General features: G+C 42.7%; 1 protein-coding gene across 2 annotated transcripts in view; it reads left to right on the forward strand.

Moving 5' to 3' along the window:
• Positions 1–17,100, forward strand: part of SLC14A2 (solute carrier family 14 member 2) — a 68,666-nt gene that overhangs the window by 16,742 nt on the left and 34,824 nt on the right. For both annotated transcript variants that reach the window (XM_027869006.1, XM_027869007.1), the window contains exons 5-9: positions 740–932; positions 5,057–5,204; positions 6,054–6,188; positions 7,307–7,356; positions 8,103–8,277. In XM_027869006.1, coding sequence (XP_027724807.1) covers positions 740–932; positions 5,057–5,204; positions 6,054–6,188; positions 7,307–7,356; positions 8,103–8,277 — 701 coding nt within the window. The remainder of the gene's footprint in view (positions 1–739; positions 933–5,056; positions 5,205–6,053; positions 6,189–7,306; positions 7,357–8,102; positions 8,278–17,100) is intronic.

Below are 17,100 nucleotides of genomic sequence, written 5' to 3' on the forward strand. Positions count from 1 at the left end.
AATGGTTATTCCCTTCCTGTCCTGCATTACATCAGAACATTGGAGCTCCTGTTTACAATGATAAAAGTTTTGTTCAACATCTTCTGTTTAAGAAGAAAGATTTCCATCTGAGATGACCGTATTTCTTTAATACAGAACATAAAAAACTTCAGTTAACGAAAGTTTGCTCATGTCTTTGAAATGTGGAGTTCCTATGGTGATAGGTGGAGCGATAAAGGGAATCAGACTGGGCTAGGACATGGAGATGTGGGTTAGGACACTTCCACACAAGTCACTTAATCCTGTTTGCCTCAGTTTCCTCACCTGTAAAATGAGCTGGAGAAGGAAATGGCAAACCACTCCAGTATCTTTGCCAAGAAAACCCCAAATGGGGTCACAAAGAGTCAAACACGACTGAAATGACTAAACAAACAACAGGACATGAAAAGGACAGGACAAGGATAAAGGTAAATTTATTCAGATCACATTTGGTGATGAGGCAATGTAGCAACATGTCTTGAATCAGAAGGTCTAGGTTCGGATCCTGGCTCTAACACGTAATAGCTGTGTGACCATGGGTAAGTGACTTGACCTCTCTGACCCTCAGTTTCCTTACCTGTAAAATAAGGATAATAATAATTGAATCTCATAAAATTCTTGTGAAGAAAGCAATGAATTAACTTTAAAACACTCAAGAAATGTGAGCTATCCTGAGTTTGTAGGCAGCCTTGATAATTCATGAAATGACTGGTTTTTTCAGTCCAGTTTTTTCCAGTGCCCTGAGCACCATCTTCAGTAAATGGGACCTCCCTGTCTTCACACTCCCATTCAACATCGCTGTGTCCCTGTACATGGCAGCTACGGGCCATTACAATCTCTTCTTCCCCACAACGCTGGTGCAGCCCATCACCTCAGTGCCCAACATCACCTGGTCTGAGATCCAAGTGCCTCTGGTAAGTGTCTCCAAGATTGTTTGATGTTCCTTGACCACCAGTATTGTGACTGATACCATCTGCCCAAGCTTGGCCTGTTCTAAGTCAATAACATATTTCACAACTATCCCCCTCTCTCTACACTCTCTCATTTTGATTATGTATTTTCACATGCAAGCATGCACATAACATATACATGCAATTGTGCACATGTAGGTATATATAGATTATATACATATGCATATCGACATGTACATACACATCTATGTAGATATGTGTCAATGTATACATGTGTATAGATGTGCATTTATATAAGTACATCTATTATGTATAATAGATATTTATGTATTATAAATTTAATTATAATTTTATTATATTAGAATTTGTATATGTGTGAATTATACCTTTTACATAATATATAAAGATAAAATACAAGTGATATATAAAGTATATATATAGATATGCAAGTGTAATAAATATACGTATCTATATACACCTATAGGTTGTCTCTCTTGCTAGAATGTAATCTCCATGAGGGTAGGGACTACTTATTTTTTGTTTCAGCACTTAGCGCAGTACCTGGCAGATAGTAAGTATTTAATAGAACCTTGTTGATTCATTAAATGATTAAAGTGAGATAAATTGATATTTATCTGATATTTACTATCAATGATGATTAAATTCATTAATTTGCTCCAGAGAAGAATGTGCCCAACCCCATACTAGATACTTTAGCAGAGAGGATTTGGGAGTACTAAGGAAATAGAAGACATGTTTGCAACTCTCCAAGAACTCACAATCAAAGTTATCCACATGTACCTGTGACCAAGTTGGAAAAGCCGCACATCCCAGAATTGAAGGGGACATTATGTTTTGTGAACTGAAACTCTAATTGCCAAGGTGGGATGCAGGATCAGAGTGGGCGGGGAGAAGGGACTTGTGTCTCTTTGTGGGTCCACTTAATCGTTGGAAGTTGTTTATTCAAAGTATGTCCTGCACTTCCCACCTAACCCCAGGGTCAGAATGAGCAAAAGCTGCAGGTCATTTCCATCGTTTTAGGGCTATGAAAAACACAGCTCTTCCACTGTATCCTACTATAGGCTCCACCCCTACCAGGTCTGTAATGCCAGGCGAGGTAGTAAAATGCAGCTAACACCCACTACTCTCTTTCAACTGGACAATTTGGGCCCTGAACCACAGGGAAGCAGTATTGCGTGGTATTTAAAAATCACTGGAATCATACCCAGAAATCCTAGGTTTGAGTATTGATTCTGCTCCCTACTACCTATGTGACTAGGGAAGTCACGTTGCTTCTCTCTGCCTCAGTTTCTGCTTCTGTAGGAAGAATTGTTTGGTTTAGGTGAGAGCTAGGGTTCTGTCTAGTTCTGATATGATAATGCCATTTTTCTGCACTTTCTCTCTAAAATAAAGGTGGAACTTGCTCAGTTTTTTCTTTTTCTTTTATTTTCCTCATCTTTCTTAAGTTGAGAATTCATGAAGGGTTAGGTATAGAGAGAAGGACATATTTGGAAGGTTGGTAGTGTTCAGTAAATTTCCAAGACACAGCTGGCTGCCCTTCCCACCAGGGTGTCGGGGTACCAGGCTGGGAAGAACAGCCCCTGACACAGCTGACCACGCCGAAATATGAATCACAATGGGGGTGGCAAACACAGGCTCTCTTCCAAAGCAACTTGTCCTCTCATTCCTCTCATTCTTGCCCGCTTGGGCTTAAAACCTCATAAAAAACCTCTGTTTCCAGCTCAAGGAATGGATTTTGGATCCCCTCTGTATCCCACATTCCTTGGACATTGGCAAGGGACTGGGAGCATGGGGTGTTTATTTAGTAGTTCTCTAGACTATTCCTCGGGCCTAAGCAGAGTTCCTCATTATCGTACATAGTGTTTTCTCAGTGCCAGGAAATGGTGTTTGAATATTGGAAGGCTCCCTAGGCCGGTCTTGCCAGCTAGCACAGGCCCTTCCAACAGAAGCCCTAAAAGAAGTTAGAGAGGCCCCTAATAAAAATCAGGCTTTAGGCTCCAAGGGAATCATACAACTAATTCACACAGCCTGTAGTTGAGGGTCAGCAAATATTTGTCCGGCCATATTGTCCATCCTTCTTCTTCACCCACTCTGTGTTACAACCAGAATGCCCTTCCTGCTTTTCCTCACACATGATATGCCATTTCCTGTCCATGTGCAATGGTACCTGTTGTCCGCCATGCCTAGAATGCACTCAGTCCTCAACTCCATGTCCTTCAGACCACATCATTCGAAAGGTCTGTCTGTAGTCTATCCAGCTCTGTACTAGGCACTTAATGGGAGGAAAAAAGAAGGAGGAGGAGAAGGAGAAGGAGATGGAGGAGGACCCATAGTCCTTGTCCCTAGAGAGTTTCCAATCAGATCGTGGAAAGAAGAGCAGCATTCACAGATTCATAGAATACTAGGAAGGTCACCTTAGAGGTCACCTAGACCAAATGCCTCATTTTACAAATAAGAAAGCTGATGCCCAGAGAGGGGGACTGACTTGCCCTAGGTCACACATCTACTTAGTAGCAGAAATAGAATAAAAACCCAGGTCTCAGAAATTCCCAGTTCAATGGTCTTTCCATGATACCATGCTGCTACCCATTCATTTCTGCTGAGTGAGGACAGACCACAAAGACAAGCCCTCTGCAGGCTAGAAAGTGGACTGCACGAGTGTAAAACTGGTTTCTAACTTCATGAAGTGGATAGGAGATGAATCAGAATTTTTCAAGAAATAACAAGAAAGCAAGAAATTAAGAGCTAGGGGGATGTTACAGATTCTAACTCCTGTAGAAACCCCAGCAGTGGGGTGGTATATGGATGCATGTGGATTCATGTGTGAATATGTTAGTTATCCATCCTCAGGACCAAAATAGAAAGAAAAGTTCTGTCTTATTTACTTAGAGCAGTATAGTATTACTATGGTCAGAATTTCAATATCTTACTTTCCAACAGACTGTAGGCTTCTTGAGGGGTTATTTCAGGAAGTAGTGAGTTCTCCATCAATGATAGCCTTCAAGTAGATGGTAAATGACCACCTGTTGAAGATAGTATAGAGGGGATGATTATTCAGATACATATTGGACTGGATTCCCCCAATTCCAAATTCTCTTCCAATTATGACATTTTATACTGTTAATTTTTTCCTTAAAGTATCTCTCTTATCCATTTCTTTGGTCCCTGGATTCCACCATACCAGTTGAGCTGCTCATTGCCATATTCTTGTATTGCCACTATTGTGTCTCAGTTTCCTCATCTCCCACTTCAGGCTAGTCTAGTCTATTCACCCTCTTAGCTTCTATCCTGCCACGCTCCTCCTCAAGAACCTTGGAATGCTTTCTATTGTCCTTGGATGTTTCACGTGTTGACTCCCCAACAGGTCTGTAAATTCTGTGAGGGCAAGAAGGAAGCAGCCTTCTCTTGTATCCCTCACTGAATCTAGAAGAAGACTAGCAATAGTCACTCAGTAGCCATTCAGTAAGTTATGGTTGGTGGTTAACCATGGTTCATTTGAGAAATTGAAGAGGAAAGTCAAATCAGGTCATAAACAAATATTGATTAGACACTTACTTTGTGCCAGAGACTCTATTCAGCACTAAAGATACAAGAAAAAAAAAAGGCAAAACGATCCCTGCCCTGCTGAGCCCTGGGTTCTGGCCCTGGCACTGCTACCAGCTATGTGTCTTTGGGCAAATCAATTCACTCAGCTTCCTCCCCAATTAAAAAAAAAGAGAGGCTGGATTAGATGACCTCAAAATTCTCTTCTAGCCCTTAGGACTCCCCAGTTATCAAGGATTTAAGGAGATTCTTCCATGCCTTAGAAGCTCTATCATACCATTTTTGGGTTGAACATTCACTCTCAAGATGAAAGCCCTGTGGTGTTTGGAAACTTGTCCTTCTCAAGCTGTCCAAGAGTCATGCTTGGGGTGAGGGAATGCCTGAGCGCTGGCAGAATGAAGAGCTGGTGGCCCTTGTTAGCGAGCTCTTCTTTCCCACAAGTGGGGCCCAGAATCACCCTCCTATTCCACTTCATCACTTCCCCAAGGTGTGGCCCAGGCAGCACACATGTGTGTCGGTCCATGCTCCGTGGTGACCTGCCCTCATTTCTGTTGATTTTGTAGCTCTTACAAGCCATTCCCGTTGGGGTCGGTCAGGTGTACGGCTGCAGCAACCCCTGGACAGGCGGCGTTTTCCTGGTGGCCCTGTTCATTTCCTCACCACTCATCTGTCTCCATGCAGCTATTGGCTCCGCTGTGGGCATGCTAGCAGGTAGGGTGAATCTACTTGCCTACATCTTTACGGGATTATTTTTACCAAGAGCTGTTCTTGCCCCTCATTCCAGTTCTCTGAAGAGTCGCCTTTAAAATTATGGGGGAGGTTGCCGCTCATTTTCTATATTGAGTGACCAGTCGGTGCATATTAGGCACTGCAAAAGGATGTGAAATTAAATGAAGATAGAGTCTCTTCCCTTAAGAAGCCAGCGATCAGGTTGGAGAGACAAAGCATGCACACGCAAGCGCGCGCACACACACGCATACACACACAGGGAAAGAAAAAAAAAAAGACTTGAAGACTTACAAAGCTTTGAGCCAGGAAATCTAATGCAAATGGAACACACAGGCTGAGGGACAGGAAGGAAAGTAAATCTAGGAGGCTTCCTAGAGAGTGGAGTTTTGAGCTGAGTTTTAAAAGTGAATAGAGATTTACTGGAGAAAGCAAGGTATTGTAGGCAGGGGAGTGGTCTGCAATAGCAATGAGAATGGCCCCAAATTTGGATTTGGCTTCAGTTGGAAGAGTTTTGATCCAAGACTTTTCCTAGAAAAGATGAATTGCCTTGTGACCAATAAATGAGAAACGTTGAGTAGCGGAGCCAGAGCATGGGGTCGAGGGAGGCAGTGAAGTCATTTGGCTTCTTTCCCTTCCTCCAGTTTCCGGGTTTGTAAGTTGGGGTGACATTTGAAGTTGTCCCTGTGGCTGTTGATGCGGCGGGGGAGAGGAGGAGAATGCAACAGTCACCCTCATGAAGTTCCTCACTGCCACCCCCCTCACACCCCGGGCTAGGCCAGGCCATGTCTCAGGGACTCAGGGCCTGCTGAAAATACCCCATCTTGTTCACAGCCCTGACAGTGGCCACACCGTTTGCCACCATCTACATGGGTCTGTGGAGCTACAACTGTGTCCTCTCTTGTGTTGCCATCGGTGGCATGTTCTACGCCCTCACCTGGCAGACACACGTCCTGGCACTCATTTGCGGTAGGTATCCTAGGATTCCAAGGCCAAGGGCATCCTAGTTATTCTTTCCTCAGCCACAAAATACATATGCAGGATCATAGATTTAGAGGTTGCAAGAATCGTAGAGACCATTCAGTCCAACTCCCTCCTTTTACAGATGAGGAAACTGAGGCCCAGAGAAGTCACACTCACCATCTGTATTACTCTGGGGCAATCACTTCAACTCTGTGGGCCTTGGTTTCCCCATTTGTTAAATGGAGATAATACCTACTCAATCTGCCTCCCAAAGAAGTGGTATAGATGAACAAGGCAACATGTTTGAAGAAGCTTCAAAAATATTACCAGCAGTAAGAATGTTTAAGGCATCACCACTCTTGACTCAGCCTGTGGACACAGACAGTGTAGAGAACATGCTTTGAGACATCCAGTAGGCTGCAAATATATATAGAATACCTACTGTATGATCAACCCTATGTACGCTAGGACCTCAAGAGAATACAGAAAAGAGAAGACTTCGAGCTGAGAAGGACCACCTAGACTAAATCACCCAGTCAGGTGGTGAGGTGGATAAAATGTCAGGCCTGGAGTCAGGAAGAGCCAAGTTCAAATCCAGCTTCAGACACTTACTAGCTGTGTGATCCTGGGCAAGTCACCTAACCTCTGCCTGCCTCTGTTTCCTCATCTCTAAAGTGGGAATAATAATAGCATTTACCTCCCAGGACTGTTTTGAGGACCAAATATGATAATATTTGTAAAGCACTTAGCACAGTGCCTGGCACATAGTAGGTGCTTAATAAATGCTTATTTTAAAGATGAGAAACTGAGTCACTGAGAGGACAAGTGACTTGCCCAATATCTGATATTAAGCAATGTGAGTCTCAGACTTAACTATAAAATTAGACGGTTGCAATAAAGGGCCCCCTGAAGTCCCATGTGGGTCTAGATCTCTAAATCCATGATCAACAAGTGTTGAAAAAGAGGAAGTGAGTGCATTCAGCCAGTGTCCCAGTTCTCTGTGTGTAGGTAAGGAAAGGGGATCAGGGCTGCGCAGCCTGACTCCATCCTGCGGGAAGAAGGCTGTGGATAACTGGATCTCCTACCAGCTCCCTCTCTCTGACTGATTAATCTTCTCTTCCCAGCATTATTCTGTGCCTACATGGGAGCAGCTCTCACCAACATGATGGCAGTGGTAAGTCTGGAATTCCCTGGGTGAGAACCTGAAGTGGAAGACGGATATTCAGTACATTGTGGAGGGAGGTCTCCCAGGAAGTTTGTGGTGATCTAGGCCACCTCACTCCATTCAATGTATGATACAGAAAATTGAGGGTTAGCAGGAAGGTTATGGGTTCCTGTGTCTGTCTCTGTGTGTTTATGTCGGTGGGAGGGTGCTTTATATGGTTGTGCATATGTGTAGACATCTGTGTGTGCGTGTTTATGTATGTGTGCCTATGTGTATATTTATATGGGTACATATGTATAGCTGTATAGACATACACATCCATATATGTACTTTTGATATTTATGGTTGTGTCCATGTTTCTGTTTAAGCTTAAAATATGAGGCATATCTGTCACTGTGCCTCGAAAGTGTTTGCATGCATGTGTGCGCATAAGTAAGATGTGGTTGGAAGGGAATGGTATGAGAAACATCTCTCTGGAGCATCCTAATAAAGTGCCCGTGTATGCGATGGACTGAAAAATCCTGGAAAACAAATGACCAAAGACACCAGGACCTTAGATCTTGTGGCATAGTTCTTACAACCCTGCATCCTGATAGGACCCATCTGTCCGCTGAGGGGAGGGTTACTCCCTTCTTTCCTCATGCCCTTCCCAAGTATCCACTGTGGATGGACAACCATCCCATGGCCCCCCCCTCCCATCAGAAAAATCAAAAAGTGCAGCACTGACTCCCTAAACCTGATATGCTTATTTTCAGGTTGGCTTGCCACCCGGCACATGGCCCTTCTGCCTCTCAACCCTCATTTTTTTGCTTCTAACAACCAACAACCCTGCCATCTACAAGTTGCCACTCAGCAAAGTTACATACCCAGAAGCCAACCGGATCTACTACCTGACAGTGAGAAGCGTGGAAGAAGAGAAATGCCCCACTGGTGACTAGCCAGGGCCCCATCAAAAAAAAAAAATGTGCTTTTTCTGTATTCTCCCCTGTCTGCTCCTTCAGATGTTAAACCCATGCAAGTCAACTATTCCATCCCATGATGCTAACCTCCCTTACCATCTCATACTCTTGTAATAACCCCCCCCACTAAACAAAAATCCATAACTCACTTTTCATTGAAGATGATTTTTCCTCCCTCTTTCCCCTTAATTCCCCACAGCCATTCATCATCTTATATTAGTGGGAGCTAGTAATGAGGTTGCTGTAGTTAAAATTAAGGAGGGCATTTAAAAGTCCATTGACTTAAAACAGAGACATTATTTAGTCTCTGGCAAGATGATTAAGATACAATCCTATTGGAGTATTTAACCAGAGAGTAAATGTTATAAAATCAAGCTTGATTCTCTATCTATATGGAATCACCGGGGAGATAGTGGCACACATGTATAAATCAAGATAGAAAGCATATATGTGAATTTCAGAAAAGGTTTCCTTTGTAAAGGGAAAAATTCCATCCTGGTTCACAAGTTTTAAGCCAGAACTGGCTAACTTTGCATAGCAGTTCTGAACCAGGAAAAGAGTCTAGGGACAGCTAGGTGGCTCAGTGGATAGAACACCAGCCCTGAAGTCAGGAGGACCTGAGTTCAAATCCGGCCTCAGACCAAACACTTGACACGTACTAGCTGTGTGACCTTGGGCAAGTCACTTAACCCCGATTGCCTCACCAAAAAAAAAAAAAAAAAAAGAAGAAGTCTAAAAAATTGAAGTGATTATCTATACATGTATTTTTTTTTAATTTTTTTGAAGAGATGAGAATTACCAGCCAATTCTCAGTAGCAGGGAGGAACGATCAGCAAGTTCATGAATCAGGATCCTGTTTATGTATCTATTGGGGATGTTAATCATTTGTTAGCTTAAGTCAAATGCTATAAGTCAAATGCTTGGCTGTAGTTGTCAGTCTAAGAAGTTGTTGACTGAGTCTGATATGAAAAATTAAAACTGAATTACAGAAACTTCCATTTTAATCAAAGATCATTATTGATAGAACATTAGTGATAGAACAAAGAGACAGCATGTCATTTATAACCAAGGAGCAGCTCAGGGAAGTATGCTGGATGTGGATCTGAAGTGTCAAGACTCACATCTTAGCCTGCTACTTACTTCCTGTGTGACCTGAGGCAAGATGCTACCTATCTGGGCCTCAGTTTCCTCAGCTTTAACGTGAGGGAATTGGAGTAGATAATCTCTAAAGTGCATGCCAACTCAAAAATTTGTGATCTTAGCCTTAACAGTAGACCTTCATTCATTAATTTTATGATTGTCCTTCCCTGCCATTAACCTGAATTCAATCTTTACCTGTAATAAAATGCAATGAGGGGGAGTCCAGACAGGGCTCATGCTATGGATCTAACAACACGGGCCTGAAAGTCTAGCATCCATCACATTAAGTCCCATTTTTAAATACTGGGGCAAGAAATAGATTAAAACTAAGGTAGCCTCATATCCAGGGTGACTAAATTTTTAAGAAATAGGACAAAGAATAGTGAGATTAGAGATTCCAGTCCAAGAGGAGTTCCATCCCCAGACATTCACAATTGCCTAGCCTTTTGTGGACTTTAGTTGAATAATGACTATGTTGCATTGAGCATGCAATATAGAGGGAACATACTATGATATAGAGAGTACAGTATCCTGGTCAGCACTCCAGGGTTCTTCAGCACAAATTTGCTGTGTGACCTTAGACAAATTACTAAACTACTCTGAGGTTCAATTTCCTCATCTGCCAAATGAATATACTAGTATGTGCCTGCCTCTCAGTCAAGAATTCTCATGAGAAATGAATGAAATATTGAATGTATAAGCATTTTTAAAAGTATAAATTACTAAACAGGTATATTTCATTTTTAACTCTGATACGAATGAAAAAGTCTTGGAATCTAGGTTTGTGAATAGTTTACTTCAGTCCTGCCCTACTCTTAGGTCTAGCCATGAAGAAAGAAGTACTAATATTCTTAGTCTCTCACTTACCTTTGTTCAGAGGTAGCAGGAAAAGGAAAGAAGATAGTGTTTGTTTTTTAAATATAATCTCCAGAAATGACAGAAAGAGTCAGGACCTCAGAATTGCATCAAAGGCTACCCTCAGTGGAGTTCTTAGCACCAGGAAAGGCCCTCAGCTAAATTGTGAGTAAGTGGCTTTGTCTTTGTTGCCTTCCAGTCTCCCTTGCCAAAATCTCTGCTTCCAACAATCCCATCCTCCCCATATCCATTCCGTGTCCCAGTCTTACTCTTGAGTGGCTGTCCACCATTCTTTGATAAGGTATTGCCTGGATTTAAGATGTCAGCTAAAAACAGTATAAGGCATGATTCTTCCCTGGTACATTTGAATTTGAACAAGGGATTCTAGAAGAGTAAAAAGCCTTGAAGAAGCAAAGGAATGAAGATATTAGCATGAGATAGGCAACAAGGGAACATTTTTATGCAAGGAACTCTATTACCTCAAAGTCCAATCCAGATGACAAAGTCCTTCATCTACCTTTTCATAAGGCTAGCCCATTGACAAGGCTCAACAGACCTTTTCTTGTTGTGATTCCTCACTGGGTGAGAAACGACACTACCCCTTTCAGAGCAGACCCAAAACATTTGGTCTGAACTGAATATTTTCTATTAGTCATGCTTTTTATTAGGTTTCCAGACAAGAGGAAATATTTGGATGTGAAACACTATAAAAACTCCTTTGGAAAAAATCATGGTCTGCCCTTTTACCCCCTACCCCACCCCTAGATCCTTTCCATTCTAGCTCAACAGTTTGTCTTTTATAAGGCATACTGTCAGATGCCTGTTTTTTATTTCAAGTTCCCACTTCAACCTCAGACAGAAACAAGTTTAATTAAGTTGGAAACTCAATTCTGCAGGGGAAAAATGTCCAGTATGTCTGGCAGAACCTTTGCATTCAGAAACCTTTCAATATCTCTCTATATGGCAGGATTACATATATGAACTCAATCATAGGATTCTTTTATGCATGAGGGTGTTGGTAATGGGAAGAAAGTTACCTCATCAATTTGTTAGGTGGAAGAATAAATTGACTAGGCTGCTGGATTGTTAGATAATGGTTTGACTTGCCAAAGGAAATATTATTATAATTTTTAAAAGGTCATCTGGAAAGATAGGATTCATGAATTTCTTCTGACCAATAAAAGGAAAACTAGATGACAGCCTCTCCCACATAGCATAAGTCAACTCCTGTCCTACAGGCCAAACAAACTCCCAACAATCTAGTCCACTGCATAGAGCCAAGAAAAAGGGCTTCCTGGGATTGGTGGTTTCCATATGATATCATTGAGACTTCCCTCCTCTACACACTGCTATCCCTCATCTTCATGATGTGGTAGTCCCACTGCCCTGCCATTCCTCCAAACACCCTTGGATGTTTAAAAGTCATCCTAGCTCACTCAGAATCCAACCTTCAAAGGCAATCCTATTCAGGGGATGTCTTCCCCACATGGGCATGAGGTATATGGTCAAAGACCTATTGTAGGCTTTTCTGAAATAGAGGAACACCAATGGATTGAGCCTTCTAAAATTTATCTTGTGTTTTGATTCATTGAAAACCATACCTTAGGGAACCACAACAAAGAAGAGGACTTAAGTTACCATAAGTCTCTGCTGACTTCCTCACCTCATCCCCCTCAAAAATCGATGAAACCCATTCAACCATCTTGACTGGACTAACCCATAGCATTGGTTGCCCATGTGGACAGAGTAGACATTCACTTGCCAATTGCAAATGCACAGGAGTGCCTCCTTCTATTATTCTAAAATTATCCCAATTTCTCATGAATTCTTCATGATTATAGTTTCATTCTTTTGGCTTCAGGTTTTGTTTCTGGCAAAAATACAAATATTCCTGAGAAGGGTAATAAATTAAGTATCATGGCTCCTTTATACCTTATAATGAAAGAGTTTATCAGGTCTTTTCTCAAGAGCTAGCTTTGATAAGGAAGAGGTAGAGAGAGCATGAGGACATGAAAATATTTGGTTCTGGGCACCAAGTTTCAGCCGGAGCTTATCCAGAGTGGGATGACGAGCATACAATGAGAAATGCAATTCTAAGAGAAATCATTCACAGAACAGGGGATGGTTAACCTGGAAAACAGAAGACTAATGGCAGACATAGTTATATTGAAATGGCTGTCTTCTGGAAGAGGAATTAGCCTCATTTTATGTAGCTCTAGAGCAGGGGCGGGGAACTCGACGCCTTCAGGCCACATGTGGCCTTCTAGGTCCTTAAGGTCCTTTATTGTTCTGTAAAATTTTGATTGAGTCAAAAGGCTGCACTTAAGGACCTAGAAGGCCACATGTGGCCTGAAGGCTACCTGCAGCCTATAGGGTAGAACTTAGGACCAATGTGTGGAAATGACAGGGTGGCAGATTTCAGCTCAATATGAGGAAGGAAGAACTCCATTATAATTGGAGCTGTCCAACAATAGAAGAAGCTGCCTCAGAATGCTAGTGGATTCCCCATCAATGAAAATGTTTGAGAAGAAGTTAAATGACCCCCTCTTCAGGAATGCTATAAAAGGGATTCCTTCTTTGGGGTGGTAAGCTTAAACTAAAGTACCTCTAAAGCACCTTTTACTCTTAGAGTCCATGATTCTTTGACAACAGATAATAACTTAGAAAGGGATAGGTAGAGGCTACCACTGAAATTACAAGGAAAATTATAGAAGGGACTGAGAAAGACAAAGACAAATTTTGCTAACTTCACAATTTTTCTCAGGGATGACCCCACTAGCCACTTCATAGCTAGTTAGGCACTAGGGCCATTTCAATCAAAGCACTTAAAACTATTGTGTGTACAAATCGGGCTTTGCCAATGAAATTCCTCTCTTCCCTTACCCCATCTTGCCCCCTCATAACAACAGGATGTATATTTTTTAAAGTGACCAGAGAACACCAGAGAAAAACATTAACACCCTATCCCCTTTAAAATATTAAAGTCCTTTCAAGAACTTTCTTCCTAGCATGTATTGTTGTGATTACTATAATTGGCTTGTGACCTATAGGCTTGTTTATTTTTCTACCTGAATCTGCAAGTTATTTGAGGGCTTGGTGGGTAGGAAGACTATGAGAAGAATTGGTGTCCTAAAACTTTGGTGGGACTGGCCACTATATTGTGAACCTGACTTCCACCCAATAAACTATAGTCTCATTTAGCAACTTCAAAGGTGTTTGATTTTTGTGCAAGTTTTTAGACCATTCTTTTTATTTCCCTTTAGTTATTCTGTTATGAGACAAGTAAAGCCTTCTTCCTCCAAAAGGAACCTCTTACCTCTTGTCCCCAGAAATGGCTCAGAAGGGGAAAAGTTCAGAAAAGCCATCTTATCCTTAGTAACTCCAAAATAAGTTCTCTAGGGGGCGTTCGCCTCCCCAGTACTCTTCCAGTGCAAAGGATACTTGGCAGTATTTATGTCCATGGAAAGAAACAAAGGAGGATCTGGCTCTCTCCATTCTGTTTTACCTTTTCATAATCAGCCCCATGTAGAATTACTAGTCTTCAGTAAAAGCAGCCACCTCCTACAACTTTAGAGGGTTTCGCTGAAGAGGAAAATGCACTGTTTGGTGAGGTCTTAAAAGATCTTAAATAAAATGCTGCTAAAGCAGGTGCAGAGTAATAGAAAGAGTACTGGATCCAAAGACCCAGAAGAATTGGTTTAAATTCCCAGTCCACCAGCTGTGATTTGTGTGACCTTGGCAAATCACTTAACTTCTGATCTCCTCAGTGTCCTCATCTTTGGGATAAGGAACTTAGATAATCTCCCTAAAGTCTGTTCCTACATGGAAATCTCAAGATTCCATTACTTCATAATTCAAATGACATATAAATAATACTTTAAAGTTGGCAAAGTGTTCAATAGACATTAGCTCATTTGAGCCTCACAACAAGCCTGTGGGGAAGACTGTTATTTTTGTTATCCCCATTTGAAGAAAAAGGCTCAGAAAAGTTAAGTGACTTTCTCATAGTCATACAACTAGTAGGTATCTAAGGCAATATTTTGACCCCAGAGCTTCCTGATTCTGAATCTATCCACTACAAGCTTTCAGGAGCAAGGAGCCTCAGGCTGCTAGGGTCAGTCCCTTCCATCTAGCACAGAAGTTTGCAGGACCTGCTAGAAAAGGGACTCAGACCCCCTTCTACTCTCCCCTGCTTGGCTTTCCAATGACCAGGCCCTGCATGTTTTATGGCTATTTACAACCTTGTTCTCTTCAGTCCAAAAAGAGAATCCTTCAACCCCTTGGAACTCTCTAGATTACTTTTCTGGAGGTAATTATTTCTGGCCTTTTCAGAAGGCTTATATGCTTTCAAAGGTGGCATCCCTAGAGTCACTGCTGGGAGTGAATAACCTAGTTAACAAGCAACTGGGAAACTGATCCCATCTCCATTGCCATGTAAGGCTCCAGAAGTGGGTTGGAATGAGGATATCACCTCAGGTGTCAGGGTTGGGCAAAGAAGGCTGAAGCCACTAGAAAAATGGAAGCAAAGACAGAAGAAAGGAATGCTGTTGAGAGCTGAATCAAGCAGGGTATCTTTGCTGTGGGCTTGAAGATCACTAGGAAAGCAACAAAGACTTGGGGGGGGGCCTGGAAAATGACTTCAGATCTAGAATAAATGACATGGAAGAAGCTGCCGCATTTGCCACTGTCTAGGGAATCTGGACCAACACTAAATGCAGCTCTCCTCCTTTCCTTGGAATGTTGGGCCAGCTCTTGGTCCTTCCAGATTGTTTGTTTTTCTTTCTTTCCATGGCATGTCCCCCATGCCCAGCTCCCTCTCCTCACTAATTCCACACAAACTAGTGAGGTGGGAGATGTGACTTTGACGTCAGCTGGGCCTGCTTGGAGGTTGCCTGCTCAGGTGTATCTAATGCCAAGACTCTAAATCTGGGTAGGCCACCCTGATCCCAATTATTGCCATGTTCCCAGGCCCTAGGCAACTGATGCGTAGCCCCATAGAGCCCAGGAAACCAAACAAAATATGTTTAGATTGGGGCCTCATCTCCAAGTCCCCAGCATGCCCAAGCACACAGCCTTTTGGGAACTGGGAGGAGGCAGTGGACTTCCCTAATATAAAGATCTCTGGGACACTCTTTCCTGAGGCAGAAGACCTAGATTTCCATCAGGAGCTCATGGTGAAAGCCTCATCTACAAAGATCCAAGAGTCCAGCATCCTGGACAGCTCTCTTTAGGAAGGGGTAGCAGTATTCAGAAGGAGGAGAAGGCTGAAATTTTCCACAGCATTAGGTACAAGGCACCTTAGGGATAGGACTGGGCAGAAATTTCCACTGGGGAAAGCAAGGAAACTCTGCTCCCCGCCTAGAGAAAGGAATTAAAGGAGCTTATTGAGGCTGTATATTGACCCCCCTGAGGTGGGAGAGGGAGGAGGAGGGGCAATTACTAGGACCAGAATCATCCTGAAACCCTTTGCTAGCAAAGAAAGTAGTCAGGATGTAATATGCCAGCTGGGGATGGCACATCAAGCTGACTAGTCAAGGGCACTACCCCTTTAAGAAAAGCTGCTTACCCCAGCAAACCTGGTGAATTAAACCAATAGGGAGACCATGGTAACAAAAGCCTACAGTGCCAAGGGAGTTTAGGAAATTGTCACTTGACAGGAAGACTAAAAAGGGAGAGAAAGAAATAATAGCAAGCTGGTAAACTGCAAAGAGGACGTTTCCCCTCTCCCTCCATCCCCTGTTCTTCCTTCTCCTCCTCCATGGTACCCAATACCCATTGGCAGAGATGCTCCAGGCATGAGCTAAGAGGATGCAAGGAGACTTTTAAGTAACTAAGTAAGAGAATGAGATAAAGTGATTCAGAGGCAAGGGGATGAGAGTCTAGGGAGGAGGCACTTGGAAGCTGAGTGCTGGAAGGACCACCCTCATCCAGGGCAAGGGTGCTGACAAGCGGCAACCTCAACACCCCCAATGGTCTGGTGGTGTCTTGCTGAAGGGAGCCCAAGGACAAGGTCTCAGGACAGAGAAAGGACTCACCTCCCAGCAGGACGCTCCAACTCACCGGCAGGGAAAGGAGAAAGGTTTGTTGCTTCCTGTTACCCTCTTTCACTGAGCCACATGGTCTTGGGCCTTGGGGACTTGCAGACAACTCAGAGGAAAACCATATAGCACAGAGTTTGAGAGCTGAGTGAGAACTTAGAGCTTGTTGAATCCAACTCCTTTCGTGAGGTAGCTGTGTTGTACAGGGAATAGAGCACCAGGCCTAGAGTCAGGAAGACCCACGTTAAAATTCAGCCTCAGACATTTACTAGCTATATGACCCTGGGCAAGTCACTTAACCTAGGTCCATTTACTTTCCTGCAAAATGGGGTAACAATAGCACCTACGTCCCAAGGCTGTTGTGAGGATCGGATGAGATATTTGTAAAGTGTTTGGCATGTAGCAAGCTCTATATAAATGCTAGCCAATTATTATTACTGTTATTGTTGTTGTTGTTATTGTTATTTTACAAAGGAGGAAAATGAGGGCCAGAGTAGTGAGGTGATTCATCCAAGGTCTCACAGCTGGCTAGTGGCAGAACTGAGATTAGAACCTAGGTCTCTGACTCCTGTCCAACACTTTCTGCCTCACTATGTTGTCTCATAGGATGATGGATCTGAGTAAGTCTGAGAAGCTTAAGAGAATTAGGATGCCCCTGGAGCTCTTCTAGTGTGCTTTAAACACTTAGGAGTCCCCCAAATCCCCAGGGTCTCCTTGAATTAAATGTTATCTTTACCAAAAGTGCCCCTTTCTTATCTTCC

Source organism: Vombatus ursinus, unplaced genomic scaffold (assembly GCF_900497805.2).
Source record: "Vombatus ursinus unplaced genomic scaffold, bare-nosed wombat genome assembly UNPS02014791.1, whole genome shotgun sequence".
In the NCBI taxonomy this organism is placed as follows: Eukaryota; Metazoa; Chordata; class Mammalia; order Diprotodontia; family Vombatidae; genus Vombatus; species Vombatus ursinus.